The sequence below is a fragment of the Polypterus senegalus genome, chromosome 1, assembly GCF_016835505.1.
Source record: "Polypterus senegalus isolate Bchr_013 chromosome 1, ASM1683550v1, whole genome shotgun sequence".
Taxonomy (NCBI): Eukaryota; Metazoa; Chordata; class Cladistia; order Polypteriformes; family Polypteridae; genus Polypterus; species Polypterus senegalus.
The window spans coordinates 331,846,931-331,868,229 of NC_053154.1; the positions used below are offsets into that span (position 1 = coordinate 331,846,931).

At 43.9% G+C, this 21,299-nt stretch overlaps 1 protein-coding gene across 1 annotated transcript in view; it reads left to right on the forward strand.

Moving 5' to 3' along the window:
• The first annotated feature begins 11,699 nt into the window (after nt 1-11,699).
• ush1c (Usher syndrome 1C) overlaps nt 11,700-21,299 on the forward strand; it is a 132,041-nt gene continuing 122,441 nt past the window's right edge. The window contains exons 1-2 of the mRNA XM_039740557.1: nt 11,700-11,844; nt 15,385-15,523. Coding sequence (XP_039596491.1) covers nt 11,705-11,844; nt 15,385-15,523 — 279 coding nt within the window. The 5' untranslated portion in view covers nt 11,700-11,704. The remainder of the gene's footprint in view (nt 11,845-15,384; nt 15,524-21,299) is intronic.

Here is a 21,299-nt window from a genome sequence, read left to right on the forward strand (position 1 = left end):
GCTAAACATCCTCCCCTGGGGCCTCATGTATAAACGGTGCGTACGCACAGAAATGTTGCATAAGAACTTTTCCACGTTCAAATCGCGATGTATGAAAACCACACTTGGCGTAAAGCCGCGCACTTTTCCACGGTACCTCATGCCTTGGCGTACGCAAGTTCTCCGCTCGGTTTTGCAGACTGGCGGCACCCAGCGTCAAAGCAATGGTACTGTTCTTGTGTGATTACTCTTTTATTGTCCTGGTGAGACTTTATAAATACACAGAAACTAACCGCATATTGTTTATTAGTGTAATGCATCTGATTGTAATTAACTTGTAACAATATAATGGTCCATTGAACAGCCATAGTATTCCAAATACTAGAACTGCTTTAGCGTTGTTACTCTCACTTCTTCTTCAGCTTTAAGGACACGCTGTCTCAGCCACGGCAAAACGTTTCAAAGCCTTTCCTGTACGGACCTCGTCATTCAGACACAGTTTCATCCCAAGAACTTTAAATGCACTCAATCAATTGCTCCTTGTAGAACTGTTAGGACTTATAAGTACAATCACCTCACTGTAAACTTGCACTACAGTTATAATATCTCACAACCTGAGCCACTTTATAAAGCGCGTATTTACATATGATGACGAGATCATTTCTAAGGTGAAATGCAGCAAAATATGTTTGTTAAATTATACACATAAAACTTTAACTTCATTTAAATAATCTATATTCTTCACTGGGAGTGTCGTGAAGGATAGAATAATGAAACATGTACTACGAAGATATTTCAATGTTCTTTAAACGTTTTGAAGAATCGGCGCTAAGCTTACAGATGGCTTAACTTCTATTACAGAGCTGATTGTGTGGCGATCGGTTACTTGGGGAAAGAAAAGCACTGACTGCAGGACGGCTACGCCAACATATATTGAATATAAAACAGAAAGAGAAAATAACAACACAGCTAAAAACACAGCGACAAATTTCGACAAAAGTTAAATGCTTGTCATGAGCACGAGGCGGCTATGCACTGTCTGCAACTGACGTGGCCATCCACCGGGCATAAGCTACCTTACTGACGGGCGGGCGAAGGAGCCACCGATTCTTCCTCTGCCCAGTGCCACCACAAGCCTAGAGCCGCCCCTGATTGTACTGCTGCAATAAATTATTTAATCAAAGTGAAACCCATGTTTAATAACGTGCTTTAACTCCTATCATCATGAAAATGACATCACATATACATCTCAGTATTTTAGTTATTCAGAGAGCTGTAATATCACGAATGTCATGGACTCTGTGACCAGTTGGAGGAAGAGAGCCAGTTTAAGAAACAAGTAGTGATTCATACACACAGAGCACATAGAAGATCAAATACAAAACAAAGCATTTAACGTGCTACTTTAATTACGATGTGATTTGAGAAACTGGTTAATTAAACGACTTTAAGATGAAGTTTATGATGTTCTACTTTAATGACAAAATAAACTACGTGATTAAAGTGGAAATGTCGAGATTAAAGTTGACATTTCGTGCTTTTTCCCCACTGTGTGCCTTTTTTTCTCTGTACCCTAATAAACTTTCATATGACACCCAGACAGTGGGCTACGACTCTTCTTTTCACGGCGACTTTGATATGTGACTTCTTTTTTATTTCCGGCACTGTGCGATTTTGTGAATGTGAGCTTTCAAGTTTCTCCAACACGCTATGTCACTCGATCAACTTCCTTTTGTTGATTATTCTACGGTTTATTTGAACAAATTGTATGTTTTTCTTTGCCTCCACTTGGTATTCGCTGAAATTCTAATATTTTCCCCGTGCTTTTCCCATTGTCTTTTCACAGAAGGCTGCGCTTAAGGGCGATTTATATTGATTTGCATATTCAAAGAGGCGTAATTCTGGGAGGAGTTGGGCGTTACATAATGCGCGTGCACGAGCGTTAGTTTTCACGCTGATCGGGATTTATGTAGCGGAAGAACGTGGAAGTTGGAGTGCGCACAGATTCCTGCATTAGGATGTTTCTGTGCGTAAACACATTTCGGCTTTTGTGCTTACGCCATGTTAGAGTGCGAGTTCTACGCACGGCGTTATACATGAGGCCCCAGGACTCTTCCTAGAGCTGGCCGGCCATCTAAACTGAGCGATCGGGGGAGAAGGGCCTTAGTCAGGGAGGTGACCAAGAACCCGATGGTCACTCTGTCAGAGCTCCAGAGGTCCTCTGTGGAGAGAGGAGAACCTTCCAGAAGGACAACCATCTCTGCAGCAATCCACCAATCAGGCCTGTATGGTAGAGTGGCCAGACGGAAACCACTCCTTAGTAAAAGGCACATGGCAGCCCGCCTGGAGTTTGCCAAAAGGCACCTGAAGGACTCTCAGACCATGAGAAACAAAATTCTCTGTTCTGATGAGACAAAGATTGAACTCTTTGGTGTGAATGCCAGGCGTCACGTTTGGAGGAAACCAGGCACCACTCATCACCAGGCCAATACCATCCCTACAGTGAAGCATGGTGGTGGCAGCATCAGGAACTGGGAGACTAGTCAGGATAAAGGGAAAGATGACTGCAGCAACGTACAGAGACATCCTGGATGAAAACCTGCTCCAGAGCGCTCTTGACCTCAGACTGGGGCGACGGTTCATCTTTCAGCAGGACAACAACCCTAAACACACAGCCAAGATATCAAAGGAGTGGCTTCAGGACAACTCTGTGAATGTCCTTGAGTGGCCCAGACTTGAATCCGATTGAATATCTCTAGAGATCTTAAAATGGCTGTGCACCGACGCTTCCCATCCCACCTGATGGAGCTTGAGAGGTGCTGCCAAGAGAAATGGGCGAGACTGGCCAAGGATAGGTGTGCCAAGCTTGTGGCATCAGATTCAAAAAGACTTGAGGCTGGAATTGCTACCAAAGGTGCATCGACAAAGTACTGAGCAAAGGCTGTGAATATTTATGTATGTGTGATTTCTCAGTTTTTTATTTTTAATAAATTTGCAAAAATCTCAAGTAAACTTTTTTCACGTTGTCATTATGGGGTGTTGTGTGTAGAATTCTGAGGAAAAAAATGAATTGAATCCATTTTGGAATAAGGCTGTGACATAACAAAATGTGGAAAAAGTGATGTGCTGTGGATACTGTCCGGATGCACTGTGTGGTGTATATATATATATATACTAGCAAAATACCAAGCTTCAGAGCGGAGAAGTAGTGTGTTAAAGAAGTAATGAAAAAGAAAAGGAAACATTTTGAAAATAACGTAACATGATTGTCAATGTAATTGTTTTGTCACTGTTGTGAGTGATGAGTGTTGCTGTCATATATAAATATACACACACACATATATACATTGTGAACCTGGCCCGGACACAGACAGGCGGACATGTTGTTTAAAACACTACACGTTTATTTACACTAATTATTTACAATAAAGGTCACTAAGACCCCAGCCAATGGTCACTCAGACCTCAGTCACGTGCACAATACCCCAAAACAATCACAGTCCTGGCCACAATGCCTTGTCTTCGGGCCGCCTCCACAGCTCCTCTTGCCTCGTCCTCCTTCCACCCGACTCCAGCCTCGAATGAATGGAGACGGCCCCTTTTATATGGTACCCAGATGAGCACCAGGTGTTCCCGGCATTCCTCCTCTGGCCACGCCCCAGCGTGGCGGAAGTGCCGGCTGTCCTCCCGGCTGCTCTCCGGGCACCGTCATAAATCTTCCCCCAAGCACTTCCTGGTGTGGCAGAAGTGCTGGGGTAACAGGTCCCCAAGGCATTGGGGCGCCTCCTGGCGGTGACCACGGGCCCCTACAGGGTAGGGCTTCCATGCCCTGTACCCGTGGCCCCCAAAGCAACCCGGAAGGCAACCCCCACGTGATCCAGGGTGGGTGCAGACCCACATCCGGTCCTACCTGACGTCCCAGCCGGGTCATGGCCCCTGGCATCCCTGACACACACACACACACACACACACACACATATATACACACTCTTTGGGGTGCGAGCAGCTGTTGCTGGAGGTGCCAGAATCCATGAAGAAAAATGAAAAACATTATTTGTACAAAATCTTCATTTATTTATCCATTCCTAAATAATTCAATGGCAGGCTATTTTGTATCAGTGCAATACGCTGCTTGTTAAAACGGATGACTCCCGCTCTTACGTGCAAGTCTGCGTGGATATTATGAACTATCGTATCTGTTCAAGTTCTATTTAAATTTTAAATAGAAGGAATTTTTATTTAGTCGACAGAAATATCTTTGGTAGGAATGGTAAAAACAGACAGGAATATTATTCCGAATAAATCAACTCAAACCTTAAATAACTTATAATATTTTGCTCTCCATAAAAATATATCCTGTCTAAATTATACAAGTTAGAAATAAAGTAAACGTTAAAAGAACAAACATTCAAATTTCTTTACTCTTATGTAATTTTATATAAAAAAATAAACTTAGATTTTAAATATCCCAAAAGATTTTGCTCTCCATAAAAATATATCCTGTCAAAATTATACAAATTCAAATATGAACATGCTGCATAACAAAACCTAGAAATATAAATCAAATGTGTTCCTTTCAGCAATAACAAATCAAATCATTCAGTTGTCTTCTCTCAGATGTCATTTTAGAGCTGGACGCCTGGCATCTTTTTTTGGCCACAAGTTCGTTTCTGTTTGCTGTGAAGTTCTGTGTTGTGGAGATTCTCAGGATGGACTGCAGGTGCTCATCAGTGAGGCGACTCCTGTGTGCTGTTTTGTTAGTCTTTATCACTGAGAAGAGCTTCTCACACAGATATGTGCTACCAAACATGCACGAGGTTCGAGCCGCATGTAGACGGAGCTGAGCATTTGTGCGTGAATGGAGTGAATAAACTGTGCGGGCCCTGCAGTATCGTACTTCACCTTCAGTGTGCCATTACACTGCAGCTCAGTCACCTCCATCTCAGTCTGCACAGGTGCAGTTTCTACACCAACGGTAAATGGGTTGCGAAACAACTCCAAATTCTTTTTTTGTTCTTCAAAGTCACCAAAGCGCCGTGCGAACTCAGTCGCGAGTGCGCCAGTTTATCAGCAAAGTGCGATTTGGGAACACCGTAGTGCGACTTGGTTCAACATTACTTGGCAACAGGGAAAGTGGGGCAAGGTGCACTGGTGCATTTGTGTCTCCCATAAAAGTAGCTTCACTTGAAATCACTTTGTGATTGTGCACGGGTAAAAACGTCCACTGAAGTGTCAGATTCTTATTTAATTCTTCTGCTTTCTGTATCTTCTGCATTGCATTCAGGTTACCCTGATGTTTTGTCTCATAGTGCCGTCTTAGATTAAATTCTGTAATTACAGCCACATTAGCTCCACAAATGAGACACACGGGTTCAGTAAACATATACTCAGCCTCCCATCGGTTTTTAAAGGCTCTATGTTCAGAATCACCTTTTCTCTTCAGCATCGTGTGGCTAGCTTCGCAATAACTTGCAGCATCATAAGCTAGACTTGATTAACGCTGTAAGTGTTCGGCAAGGCAGCTGAAGCACTGCATTATGGGATCTGTAGTTTATTGTGTTACCAGCGCTTCATATACCCGGGCCATTAATAACAATAATACAGTATATAAAATAATCTCACAGGCCTTGAGTTTGACACATATGGACTAAATAGAACTTGAAAAGAAGTATTTTTTCGAATTCAGATCGAGTTGACGCGCACTACAGTACATCGAGCCCGCGTGCTATTGTGGTTTTGCCTGCGTGCCTCAATAAGTCATCCTCCCCTCGCTCTTACTTTTTTACCGTTCATCTAATGAATACACTGAGTATGGCTTTACCAAAACAATCATTGATGGCGAATAAAGTATCCATTATTCATAAAGCTTCAATTGGTGATCTGTCTTTCTGCGTTAACCGCATATGTTTTCATACGTCTCAAACCAAGGGGATGCGAAGGTAAAATGAATCAAGAAGCGCGCGTACATACTCGGTGCACCCCATCTCGGGAATTGAACCCCGTGCTAGAGGCGAAGCCTCTACTATTGCACCATGGCGTGTGGTTTGTCTATTTGAGCGTAGCAGTGTAATTCAGTTTTTGTTCAGCACTCTTTGGATCTGTTGCTTTTTGTCTGCGCACTGCGTCAGTTCACGTGAGCCGCTGAATATTGTTTTATATGTCACTCGCTCGCTTCTAATTGTTTTGCTGCCTTCTTAATTATATAATGTATGTTTTCTTCAGCGCTTTTTGTAGCTCTTCCTGGTTTTCTACGTACTGCGTGATTACGTGAGAGGCGTGATGATGTCATACGAAACTCCGCCCCCACGGCTTTCGAGCTCAACTCCATTACAGTAAATGCAGAAAAATAGCTTCTAGTTATGACCGTTACGCATAGAATTTCGAAATGAAACCTGCCCAACTTTAGTAAGGAAGCTGTAAGGAATGAGCTGCCAAATTTCAGCCTTCTACCTACACGGGGAGTTGGAGAATTAGTGACGATTCGGTCAGTCAGTCAGTGAGTGAGGGCTTTGCCTTTTATTAGTATAGATTGTGGCATCCGGCCGGGACGCCAGAATTGGGAGGAAGAGGACGAAGTTGCCTGGGATGAGCGGTGGTGGCAGAAAGGGTTGGTTGTAGTTTGTTTGGTGCTTTTGGGACTGAGTATTGCCTGTGGGTCACGGGAAAGACGTGCGCCCACGGGTGAAGAAAAAACAATAAAGCCTGTGTTTTGTACACGTGCCTCTGTGTGGTCTGTATATATTGTGGCAGTAGGGGGGCACTAGCACTCCCTTGAACCCCCATGTACAACTCCAGACACCAGGTAAAAGTCCCAGACTCTTTACTATTTTGCACAGTGCACCAAGCACCTTCCACACTACTCATAAACTCGCTACAATAAACACAATAATCTCTTAATCAATCCTCCAACTCCCAGACACTTAGCCACCCTTCCTCCCAGCTCAGCTCGGCGTCTGGACTGAGCCTTCGTCCATTTATAGCCCCTGATCCGGAGGTGTTCCTGTCCCAGCAGTCCACAGTTCCTTATTCCTTCCAGGTCAGGGCAATCAATCCACCACTTCAACCCGGGAGCACGACCGTGACGCACTCCCAGGTCGTACGGCACCACAGAGCCCATAAGCCCCCCCACAGCGACTCCTGGTGGTCCCCAAGGTACCCAGCAGGGCTGTGTATAATACTACAAAGTCCATAAGTCCCTGCTGGACCGCGGGGCACGATCCTGCTGTCGGGAGAGCTCCTCCTGGCGGCCTGGGGGTGAGGACCGGCATGGGAAGCCGGCAGTCCTCCACAATATATATATATATATATATATATATATATATATATATATATATATATATATATATATATATAATATGGAAGATGAACCCTGGAACACAGACAGACACCAAATGTCCGAAAACACACACAATTATTTCCGTCAGCACCTTCCTAACCAATACTGTGCACAAATCCCAATCCAGCTCACAGTCGTTTTCCTTCTCTGGATTTCTTCTGCCACCTTCACTCCTCCTCACAAACTCCGTCTTACTCCTCCTGACTCTGGCTCTTCTAATGGAGCGAGGCGGCCACCTTTATAATTCTTCGGATGTGCTCCAGGTGCTCCCTGATAGTCTTCTGACGGCATTTCCTGGTGTAGCGGAAGTGCCGTATGAGCACCCGGAGGCACCCTGGGTGTTCCTGGAATTACTTCCGGCTGCACTTCCAGTTGTGTATTCCAGGGCTTCTTAATCCACCGGGCACCCCCATGCAGACGAGGGCGGCTGCCCTCTTGTGGCCCAGGGGAGGTATTGCCCCTCTTATGATTCTTTCAGGCATCTGCCACAATATACTGTGTGTATATATATATATATATATATATATATACATACATACACTAGCTCTCCCCTGCGGCTTCGCCCGCGTTTTACTGAAACAGGACAGTGAGGAGACATGGCCCCGCCCACTCCTGACATCACTCTTCCCCCTCCCCTCGCCCCACGGCCTCTCTCACTTATATCTCACTCCTGCAAGTGAACTCTGATTCTTAGTGCAATGAGAGAAGTCGCAAATTATAGAAAAAAAAAAAAAAGATCTAAATCCGTGAAGTAGTTCTCTCGTTCGCTAACTAAGCGGAGTTAAGGTTAGACTGCGAGGCAGACGAGTGAGTGAGGAGGACCCCGCAGCCCAATGAGTCTCTCTCGGATTCGCGGTAACAAATCGGTACCACAAGCGAACTCTGATACTTAGCGATATGAGAAGTCGCACAATCAACGGAATATTCAAGCAAATTATAGGAAAAAACCTGATCTAAACCCGTTAAGTAGTTCTCTTGAGAAAAGCAGACAAACATACAAACAGGTCTAAAAAACGACAAAAAATGTTGTGCTCGGACCACAAAGCCAAGGGTAACCTGCACTCCAAATTTCAAGTCCCAAGTCCTCATGGTTTTGGAGATTTCGTGATGAGTGAGTCAGTGGGATTTGGCTTTTATATAAACTGCTCAAAAAAATTAAAGGAACGCACACATCAGATCTCAATGGGAAAAAGAAATCCTCCTGGATATCTATACTGATATAGACTGGGTAATGTGTTAGGAACGAAAGGATGCCACATTGTTTGATGGAAATGAAAATGATCAACCTACAGAGCCCTGAAAGTAAAGACGCCCAAAAATCAGAGTGAAAAAATGATGTGGCAGGTTAGTCCATTTTGCCCAAAATGTAATTGCAGCAACTCCAAATTGTACGCAGCACTTTGTATGGCCCTGTGTTCTTGTATACATGCCTGACAACATCGGTGCCTGCTTCTAATGAGATGACAGATGGTGTTGTGGGGGATCTCCTCCCAGATCTGGACCAGGGCATCACTGAGCTCCTGGACAGTCTGAGGTGCAACCTGGTGGCATTGGATGGACCAAAACATAATGTCCCAGAGGTGTCCTATTGGATTTAGGTCAGGAAAGTGTGGTGGCCAGTCAATGGTATCAATTCCTTCATCCTCCAGGAACTGCCTGCATACTCTCACCACATGAGGCCAGGAATTGTCGTGCACCAGGAGCCACTGTACCAGCATAGGGTCTGACAATGGGTCCAAGGATTTCATCCTGATACCTAATGGCAGCCAAGGTGCCTTTGTCAAGCCTGTAGCGGTCTGTGTGACCCTCCATGGATATGCCTCCCCAGACAATCATTAACCCACCACCAAACTGCTCATGCTGAATGATGTTACAGGCAGCATAATGTTCTCCATGGCTTCTCCAGACCCTTTCACTTCTGTCACGTGCTCAGGGTGAACCTGCTCTCATCTGTAAAAAGCACAGGGCACCAGTGGTGCATCTGCCAATTCTGGTATTCTATGGTGAATGCCAATCGAGCTGCATGCTGCTGGGCAGTGAGCTCAGGGCTCATTAGAGGACATGGGGCCCTTGGGTCACCCTCATGAAGTCTTTCTGGTTGTTTGGTCAGAGACATTCACACCAGTGGCCTGCTGGAGGTCATTTTGTAGGGCTCTGGCAGTGCTCATCCTGTTCCTCCTTGCCCAAAGGAGCAGATACTGGTCCTGCTGATGGGTTATGGACCTTCTATGGCCCTCTCCAGCTCTCCTAGAGTAACTGCTTGTCTCCTAGAATCTCCTCCATGCCCTTGAGACTGTGCAGGGAGACACAGCAAACCTTCTGGCAATGACACGTATTGATGTGCCATCCTGGAGAAGTTGGACTACCTGTGCCACCTCTGTAGGGTCCAGGTATCGCCTCATGCTACCAGTGGTGACACTGACTGTAGCCAAATGCAAAACTAGTGAAGAAACAGTCAGAAAAGATGAGGAGGGAAAATGTCAGTGGCCTCCACCTGTTAAACCATTCCTGTTTTGGGGGTCATCTCATTGTTGCCCCTCTAGTGCATCTGTTGTTAATTTCATTAACACCACAGCAGCTGAAACTGATTAACAACCCCCTCTGCTACTTAACTGACCAGATTAACATCCCATAAGTTTCATTGACTTGATGCTATACTCTGATTAAAAGTGTTCCTTTAATTCTTTTGATATATATATATATATATATATATATATATATATATATATATATATATATATATATATATATATATATACAGTAGATAGACAGAGTGTAAGACACTATATGACAGACAGACAGTCATGTGTGTGCGCACATCAGAAGCAGCTCACAGGCTCTAGTAAATGTAATGACCCGCCCAGCCAGGGTTGTCATTGTTTTCTGATTCGTTCTCCCTCCCCAGACTGGGTGATTGACAGCCCCTCAGGACTGGTGATGTCAGGGTGGCCCTGCCTCCTCAGGCTCCAAACACAAACCACAAGACAGAAGAACATTTCAAAGAACAACACAGAATTACAAACAAGTAGTAATAATTCAAAAAGAACAATGAACGTCCTGTTGGTAGATAACAAAAAGCCCCATCAAGTGCATGTTACAGGATTGTATTCTTTTCCTTGGCTAAAAACGAAGATGGTTTCACATTTCAGAAACAGTAACTGACATGTCTGGCCGCCTGCTGCTCTTATTTGAGGATTATAAGATGATGAAGTAAAAGATACAAAGCTTAAGTCAGTGAAGATTCAGCGTTTAAATCAACCCTCAGGAGTTGGCACTGGCGTCACTGAAAAGATTTCAACAAGTCACCCTGTGGTCCACCTGAGCACCTCCAGGACGTATGGCTTGTGTGAGAAGCTCCACGCCGTTCATCAGGTTTAGTTTTTTTTATTGCAGTTTGTCTCGGGCGTACAATTCAGTTTAAAAAGAACAGAGCGATCACAGCCAGACACAAATCACTGATTAACACGACTCTCATAAACCTCGAAAAGGTTAAAGTGCAGAATGAGCAAAATCTGCAGGAAGTAAACAAACGTTCACAAAAATGTCACCCCACCTGCCATGTGCTGCGGGGACGCAGGTGCTGGTGTGGCACAGCCTTGGCATCGCTGCCTCAAGTTTCTCTCCTTTTTATCTTATGAAGATTTGCGACATTTTGCTATTACTCTCTTTTGGGGATGTTACTTTACTTGTTAGGACGGCACTGTGACGCAGTGGTTCGCTTCCCAGGTCCTCCCTGCGTGGAGTTTGCATGTTCTCCCCGTGCCTGCGTGGTGTGGAACATGACCCGGACACAGACAGGCAGACACGTTGTAATCACCCCACACACGTTTATTATACATACCACTATTTACAGTTCAAGTGCTCACAAACCCCAAAGTCGCCAAAGTCCTGGCCACACAACACAATGCCTTCACTCTTCAGGCCACCTCCTTGCCTCCTCCAGAGACCTCGTCCTCTGCACTCCCGACTCCAGCCATTGTCTGAAGGGAGCACCTTTTTAAAATGTTATTAACCTCATTTAGTTGTGGAGAAAGCACATAAGAGAGATTCTCATAAAGGGGATCGAGAGGTGACCAGTGCTGAGCTGCTGCCCTCCAGTGACGTGCTGGTGACGGCTCTTCTCACTGCTGGGGTTGTCACTCCTTTGTGTTATAATTTCATAATTTTTTAACCCCGGGGACACACCGAGATTCCTGATTTTCATTCCAACCAACAGCTCAATGTGATTGCAATTCATGCTGCTAGAAGTGCATTGTGAGCAACATGGAGAAGCTTACGTAAATAATTCTGACCTCTTGATGTTCTGGAAGTCACAGAAGTGCTTGGAGCTGCCCGACGAGGAGGGCACCATTTTAAAATCCAGTTCTATTCTTTTCGCCCCACAGGTCGATGGACCTTCCTGTTCTAGTGGGCGACCTCAAGCTGGCCATTAATGAGCCGAGCCGTTTGCCTCTGTTTGACGCCATTCGACCTCTGATCCCCCTGAAGCATCAAGTAGAATACGATCAGCTCATTCCAAAGCGTTCCAGGTGAGTTTGGCTCAAAGCCTGGTGGGTTTAAGAATCTTCTTATCTTCATCTTCAGCATGTTTTAAAATAAAATGGAGCAGACCCCACAGCAAGACAGGTATTGTTAAAAATCAAAGTGCAACAAAGTAGACCTTCACAGCCCCTGTAGCCCTGCCCTGGCGGCACCCCCGGAACCCAATAGGACTGTCCTGAACTCCAACTCCCATGAAGCACTGCGGGAATCTGTGGCACTACAGCAACCCAGGAAGACTGCCACCTAGCGACCCTGGGGAGGTAATGCCCTGAGTCTGCCCTCTCCCCTGGTCCTTCCACAATAATTGTATTCTGGCTGGGCACAACACTGTATTAGCAAAATTCCAGGTCGATAATAATTGTTAGTAATAATATTGGACTTTGTTCTAGCATCCTGGATAGCATTCCGCTACGTTACCAAGCAAGCCCTAAAGATCTCATAAGACACCTGGAGTTTATCTTCAGGCCATTTGTGCTCCGCTCTCCAACATGCTTGTTTAAAGGCCTTAGTGGCATCACTTAATCATGGCTCAGATTTAGATTTAGCACACCTAGTATGAAAACTTGCTGTGCTCCCCCTTCTAAGCCGGGCTGAAATCTCATCAATGTAGACCTTTGGCATTAATGTTGGCAGTGCACCGTATATTGGAAAGTATTTTGTAGTGTGTGTAGTAATAGAATGCATTGCATTTGTCATTCCAACAGATGGTGCATCACAGTCATTTGTAGTCATATAATGCATTACCACAAATGAGCGTGATGCGCCATCAGTTGGAATGACAATTACAATGCATATCTCATTTAGGACTTGTAAATGCAGTGTTAATATTAGTGACACAACACCTGTTGGAATGACAAATGGATTAATAAAAATGTTTGTGGGGCACCATCTGTTGGAAAGACAGTAGTAGTGTAGTAATTAAATTTATTGCATTTGTCATTCCAACAGATGGTGCAATACCATCATTTGTCGAATCACAGTGCATTACTACAAATGTGTGTGATGCACCATCAGTTCTAATGACAATTACAATGCATGTGTGCTATGTGCCATTTCTTATGGGATTCGTCAACGTAGTGTTAGTGTTTGTGATACACCATCTGTTGGAATGACAAGTGGAATGAAATGTATTAATAAAAATGTTTGTGGTGCACCAACTGTTGGAAAGACAGTAGTAGTGTAGTAATTAAATTCATTGCATTTGTCGTTCTAACAGATGGCACATCACAATCATTTGGCAGACCACAATGCATTACTACAAATGTTTGTAATGCGCCATCAGTTAGAATGACAGTAACAGCGTAGTCATAGAATGCTTTGTATTTGTCATTCCAACAGATGGCACATCACAGTCATTTGTACAGTAGTCATATAATGAAGTACTACAAATGTCTGTGATGCACCATCAGTTGGAATGACATTTACAATGCATATCTCTTATACACCATTTCATATGGGGTTTGTAAATGCAGTGTTAATATTTGTGATACACCATCTGTTGGAATGACAAGTGGAATGAAATGTATTAATAAAAATGTTTGTGGTGCACCATCTGTTGGAAAGACAGTAGTAGTGTAGTAATTAAATTCATTGCATTTGTCATTCTAACAGATGGCTCATCTCAATCATTTGGCAGACCACAATGCATTACTACTGTTTTAATTTGGGAAAATGGTTCAAGGGGTTAAAGAGTAAGTAGGCAAGAATCAGAGAGAAAAGGTCCGATACTTCAGTAAAATTTACTTATTCAATTATAACATTTAAATACATATAATGCAGTATAATGCAGTAGCAATAGATTATAGAAACAAACATATGCTTACAGTAATATCAAAAGACCCAGAGCCATCATCCTAGACCAGCAGACTGAGGGAGCCCGCGTGTCAGTCTCGTCAGAGCATCAACTCGTGAGCCTGGTATCAAAAGACCGGGCGGTGTGCACTTTCCCCACGGTTGAGCTTCCAAAGAAACTGAGGGCGGAACCTTCCCTTATATACTAATTGAGTGTTCTTGTCCCAAAAGCAGCTTACGTGCAAGCAGTGTATACAGAAGTGATCAGTTTCAGTACACACCCTTCCACGGGACACGGTGTTGTTTTTCCTCTACTTGGCCTTGACCGATACGGTGCCTAGTACTAGAAGACACAATGAAGCCCCTCGAAGTGAAAAACAACTCCTTACATAGCCTTGGCTGTATCTTTAGAACATTCCCGGCTGTTTTCCCAAAACATTAGTCTTTGCAGCTGGCTTTGCACTGAAGCGACCAACGCCCATCTGCTCTCCTGATTCCCTTCCTCTCTTTATTTTACCTTTGCTTTTTACAGAGAAAAATCCTTCCATTACAACTACAAATGTTTGTGATGCGCCATCAGTTGGAATGACATTTACAATGCATATCTCTTATACACCATTCCATATGGGGTTTGTAAATGCAGTGTTAATATTTGTGATACACCATCTGTTGGAATGACAAGTGGAATGACATGTATTAATAAAAATGTTTGTGGTGCACCATCTGTTGGAAAGACAGTAGTAGTGTAGTAATTAAATCCATTGCATTTGTCGTTCCAACAGATGGCTCATCACCATTATTTGGCAAATCACAATGCATTACTACACATGTTTGTGATGCACCATCAGTTGGAATGACAATTACAATGCAAATGTCTCTGTTAGGTGGATTGGCGATTCTAAATTGGCCCTAGTGTGTGCTTGGTGTGTTTGTGTGTGTCCTGCGGTGGGTTGGCACCCTGCCTGGGATTGGTTCCTGCCTTGTGCCCTGTGTTGGCTGGGATTGGCTCCAGCAGACCCCCGTGACCCTGTATTCGGATTCAGCGGGTTAGAAAATGGATGGATGGATGGATGTCTCTGTTATATGCCCTTTTGTGTGTGATTTGTAAATGCAGTGTTGATATTTATGATACACCATCTGTTGGAATGACAAATGGAATGCTGTTTATTAATAAAAATGTTTGTGATGTGCCATCCCTTGGAATGACAGACACACAGCCACGTCTCCCTTATTAAGGTGGATGCTTCATCGTTCCACAGAGATTCTTTGTACGTCTTTCCCTTCACTGCTGGACTGGCCATGTGACGCTCCTCACTCAGTAGCACAGATCATGTAGTGATGGCGACAGCCCCCCAAGGATATAACGCTGACCTCCTGATCACTCTCTCTTCGTGAGTGTTACTTAGTCACAGTAATAGGAGCTCAGGAGACATGGAGAGAGCTAAAGGACTCCGAGTGTTGGTTTAACTGGGGAAGTCATGATGGTTAGGACTGCTGCCTCTCAGCTCAGGTCACAGTTTTGGCCTCAATAATCGTTCCGGCAGACGTAGTTGGCAGACTCTTCCGTAGCCTTCAGGGACACCTCAACCCACTCCAAACTTAAATCCACCACAGAGTTTTCACTGAGTTCACAGAGATTCCCGAACCTTTCTAAAGCAAAGTTTGCTCGTGACAACTGGTGACGTGGGCACTCGTGATGGTCGATGTTAATGCTGGGTCCCCTTGTGCTTTTCCAGGAAGCTGAAGGAAGTGCGCCTGGACAGAAGTCATCCCGACGGCCTGGGCCTGAGTGTTCGAGGGGGACTGGAGTTTCATTGTGGCCTGTTCATCTCGCAGATCGTGAAAGACGGACAAGCGGACAACGTGGGGCTGCAGGTAAGGACCTGGTGCTGATGGCTGTTTGCTTTGCCAGAAGCTGTCGTCACTTAGGGGTTTTATGACTTGTGGCTGAGCCATCATGTGCAAAAAACGACGGTTAAAGTAACAAAGACCCTCTGCTGAGTGGCATGTCCCACCCGTTGGAGTCATTCTGGCTTTCAGTTAAAGGTGCTGCTCTGTCAGTCTGACCAGTGTCTGTGTGCCAGTGGCTTTGCCCAGCCCAAGGCCGGCCCGGTGCCATCATCATCATCAGTATGGCAGCTCGTCCTTTTGTTTTAATTGCTGTGTGACACAGACAAGCTTTCATTTTGTCACGTGAAGCCCCTCTACGTTTAATGGTGGGTGTATGGTGTGCTATGTAGAGATGCTGAACACGGAGCCATTTTAAGAGCCTGTGTGAGGAGTGGGCACATGATGTGGCAGACCAGATGTAATTCTTCTGGCTGGGTGGAATTTTTGGATGAAGCGCAATTGGAATGCCAAAAAGGTCTGGAAAATGTGGGACCGCATTTGTGCACAATACGTTCAAATCTAAGGAAACGGGAAGTGTGTCTCTCTTAAACAATAAACTCTCATGGGCGCGTATTTTCATTCTTTATTTTATGCTTCATGTTGATTCTGTGTTTAAAGTTTATTTTTCATTTAAACTGATTCGGTTAAAGTAAAGTATTGTAACCACTTCAGTTGTTTTTGTCTTCTTGACGTGTCACATGACTGTTATGTCGCTCGAGAGGCACATTAAGTTCCAAGGAGCTCCAGTGCGAGTGACCACTAGAGGGGGAAATCCCATCTAAAAACCCCAGCTAGTGACATGGCGGTCCGCCTGGAATTTGTATTCTTAACAACAATTCTCCGAAATAACATGAAGCACCGTGGAGCACAAAAAAAATGAACAGCCAGCAAAGACAATGGCAGGCGAGCAAGATCCCCAAAAAATGCAGGGGTGCTGGGGTGGCAGCATAAAGATGAAAGACGCCTCACGCCTGGACAAACTTGTTAAGAAGGCAGGCTCCATTGTAGGATTAAAGTTGGACAGTTTAACATCTGTGGCAGAGCGACGGGCATTAAGGAAACTCCTGTCAATCATGAAGAATCCACTGCATCCACTTAACAGTGTCATCTCCAGACAGAGGAGTAGCTTCAGTCACAGACTTTTGTCACCGTCCTGTTCCACTGACGGACTGAGGAGATCGTTCCTCCCCCATACTATGCGACTCTTCAATTCCACCCGGGGGAGTAAATGCGAACATTAATTTTATTTTAATTCTTTTCATTTTTATTACTATTTAATTTAATATTGTTTCTTTGTATCAGTATACTGCTGCTGGATTATGTGAATTTCCCCTTGGGATTAATAAAGTATCTATCTATCTATCTATCTATCTATAGTGCCTTTCAAATCTATCTATCTATCTAAAGCAGCCGCAAAGAAGGGAGCAATGTGAAGGAAGTCTTTCAGCATTTTTTAGAGTAGCGTCCGTATCTTCTAAACAAACAGCCCCTCTGTCAGGCGCAGAGAAAGTCAGAGAAAGACCGAGGAAAGCAAACAATCCGCTCGGGAAGCACATCGCATATCATTGAGGAGTTGTAGTTAATATGTAATACGTGCTCTGATTGGGTAGCTTCTAAGCCATCCGCCAATAGCGTCCCTTGTATGAAATCAACTGGGCAAACAAACTGAGGAAGCGTGGACCATAAATTAAAAGACCCTTTGTCTGCAGAAATCCACGAACCAACGAAAAATCCGTGATATATATTTAGATATGCTTACATTTAAAATCCGCGATGGAGTGAAGCCGCGATAGTCGAAGCGCAATATAGCGAGGGATCACTGTATAGGATTGGAAAATGTTCGTCTCGCTGTCATACCAAAAATGGATTATTCGTCAAGAAGTTCCTGCATTAGTTAATTGGATGTTTTAATATTCTTGCTTTCGCTTTTTTATACGTTCAATCATTGCCTTTATCTAATAAATTTTCTGTAATAATTTTGTTACGTTTTTCTTTATTTACTGCACCCTTTTGAAGCTCGGCCTTATTGAAGGATACCATTTACAATGGGGGGTTCAAGTCGCCATCAGGTTGTTTGTTTTGTTTTTATGTTTTTATTTTTTTGGATGTTCCGCCATTTGTTTCGGATGCAAGCTTCACGTGCAACACTCCACATGCTTTAAAGGCGGCGGCGAAGCTAAACGCAGTCACGGGTACCTGGGAAGGTCGGAAAGACCGCTGTAGGGGGAGTCCATGTTGGATTAGCAGTGTAGGTGTACCGGAACGTTTCCGTTTGTATCTTTGTACCCTCCAGGTTAGGTGTAACTGTTTTAGTTATTTAGTGTTTTATTAGGATTATTTTGTTGTTGGATATTTATATTTTTTACTTGAAGTGTAGCAGGCCTGACCTGGTGTCTCCCTACGTTTAGGCAAACCGACCCTGGGAATGCAGAAGCCTTGATAAGTGGGGGGATAAGGGGTGGGCAACAAGCGTTCAGAGAGAATTGAGAAGAAGGGTAAGGGTGTGTGAGCAATGATCCCCCTAAGGGACGAGGGCATGTGTGCAAAATACATTTTGTGTGGGCGGTGCTCTGAAACGACTTGTGAAGGTAATATGTATTGTTAGGCTTGTAATTTAAAGATGTGATGAAGGCCTGTATTGTGATAAATTAAAATAATATGTATGTATGTATGTATGGAGGGCGGCACGGTGGCGCAGTGGTAGCGCTGCTGCCTCACAGTTAGGAGACCCGGGTTCGCTTCTCAGGTCCTCCCTGTGTGGAGTCTGCATGTTCTCCCCGTGTCTGCGTGGGTTTCCTCCCACAGTCCAAAGACATGCAGGTTAGGTGGATTGGCGATTCTAAATTGGCCCGAGTGTGTGCTTGGTGTGTGGGTGTGTTTGTGTGTGCCCTGCGGTGGGTTGGCACCCTGCTCAGGATTGGTTCCTGCCTTGTGCCCTGTGTTGGCTGGGATTGGCTCCAGCAGACCCCCGTGACCCTGTATTCGGATTCAGCAGGTTGGAAAATGGATGGATGGATGAAACTTTATTCATTTACTGCCCAGTTATAGAGAAACATAAATACAAACAAAATAAAAAGAAGTTATCGGTGTAACTGACTTGAGTATTATATAGTACGACGACAAGTCACGTAGTATAATAGCTAACGCAATGTAAGTCAACGAAGTGGCAGCGGCACTACCAATAATCCATCCATCCATCCATTTTCCACCCGCTGAATCTGAACACGGGGTCACGGGGGTCTGCTGGAGCCAATCCCAGCCAACACAGGGCACAAGGCAGGAACCAATCCTGGGCAGGGTGCCAACCCACCGCAGACTACCAATAATCACACCGTTATTAACATAATGATAATACAATATCAACCATGTTCTTAAAGTATTGAAGCACAATAAAACACAACAGTTTTATATACGATACAGTTTGAAAAATCTGGCTTGATAAAATTAACAAGGTGATTATTACAACGTTTCACATCTGATTTTACATTCCTTCCCCACGTTATACGTTTTGTGCAAATCCACAGTCTTTCCAGCATTTAAATATAATTTGATTCGTATAAGGTGATCCAAATGAGTAACGTCAAGCCTGTGTCGTGTTTTCACTCTAACACTATTCCTGATTCTAAAACCTCGTTCACAATCAGCACTGGATGCTTGAAAAGTGCAGCCAACGTCGACAAACATTGCGAGTGAGCTAAATTGTTCATCATTTAAAGTTACTTCTGTGATTTCAGGTAGTGAGTTTATGGCACCAGATGTCAGTTTCTCTCTGATCTGAAATTTGAAGTCATTGTATTGTGTAATAATCAACTCATCATTTGTTGTATGTAACAAATCTTTATACTTTACAACAACAACATTTATTTCTATAGCACATTTTCATACAAAGAAAAAGTAGCTCAAAGTGCTTTACATAATGAAGAACAGAAAAATAAAAGACAAAATAAGAAATTAAAATAAGTCAACATTAATTAATATGGAATAAGAGTAAGGTCCGATGGCCAGAAAAAAAAAACAAAAAAAACTCCAGACGGCTGGAGAACAAAATAAAATCTGCAGGGATTCCAGACCTCGAGACCACCCGGCCAGCCCCCTCTGGGCACACACAGTTCTTTTATCTCTATTATTGACACCTGTCACAATAACGAGACATGAACAGGTAAAGGTTTGGGGCAGCCACCCCTATAATATGGTATCCCGGCTGCAAAAGTCGTTTTTATCACAATAATTAGCACTGAAGTGCATACAACGGAGTCCAAAACAAGACGGAGGGAAAAGGGGCAGGGTTTTAAAGGGGAAGGCAGGAAGTGAGGTCATAAGGATCGGGCACATGTTCATCACTCATTGGATCACAGCCGGACGTGACATCAGAGGGGCTGGAGCTGGTGAGGTCGACTTCCATTGGCTCGGTCCCGGAAGTGATGTCAAGAGAGCCAGGTGGACTCCCCCGGGAAGGGAGAAAAAGAGTCCGTGTACTCTGCCACATCCCGGCATGTCTCCGAACGGCCATTCACTCAAGCCCTTTAGCTGCCTCCCGAAATCAAATGCATAGTTTTTCAAACCTGTGGGATCAAAAGCTGACCAAAATTGTAGTTCATCCGCTGGAAATCTTACCTTTAAGTGATCGCAGACTGATCGTATGAACTGTGTGATTTGCCTGGTGTCAATGCCTTCATTTTCACTCAAAATGTGTTTGGTTTTTTTTATTCCAGTAAACATTCTCACCCAGATATTGTGCTGCCAATTTTCAGATTTTAGAAAAGCAAAATGGACGTGCTTCAATTGGTGATAAGTTACTTCATTGTAATAACACGGATAAATGAGCTAATTCAGTTAAAACATCATCTGCCGTATACAGAGCAATCTGATAAGAGTGGATCTCGTAATGATTTCAAAACATAATTACAAACAGGATCCTTGCAATCTTGCACTTGTTCTTCGCAGTATATGCAGCTAAAACATCAAGATTTTAAACAAAAGCACTGACCGCAAAGTGACGTGACAACCAGTGAACTTCGTGAATTGGTCGAAAAGAAATTATATCCATATCATTTTCGTTTGCCATTTCTTCAAGTGCACCTTTTTTAACTGAAGATCGACTAAATAAAGTTTAAAGAATACTCAACAGAATGTCACTATTTTTAAACAAACTGACATCTTTCCAAGAATCGGTAAGTGCCAAGTCTTCTCGGTGAGCAACGCAGTTCTGTTCAGCAAGATGAGGCACCGTTGCCTTGAGTAAAGCGGCCAATCCCTTCCGACGGCCTCACATAACTGACGCCCCGTCTGACGTTATCATAACCGTGCGGTTCATAGCGAGTCGATGATCGGTGTAGTATTGTCTTATTGCTGCCTCAAGGGCTGAAGCATCACAGGCTGTTAGCTGAATGATTCCACCAAAAACGGTTTTGTAATCACACGAATTTGTTGGACGATATTTAAAGTAGAGGATTAGCATTTTATGTAGCCTATACTGTCATGTCAGTACTTTCATCAACGATGAGCGTGTGGAACGATGCAGCTCGGAGTTCTATAAAAATTGTAGTGACCCGGCAGCCAGCGCTGGCGGCATGATGCATTGTGGGTAATTTATGTAAAGTTTACTGTTGTGTTAAATTAGCAAGGCAATCGAATTATTGTTCCTGTTGTAATTGTTGTATGTGTTTGTGTTCAACTGGTGGGTTGGGTTTGGGTTATTGCCGTCCGGGGTTATTAAATTGTAAATAGTTAAAATCAATGAGAAAGGTGGCTTCGTTAATGA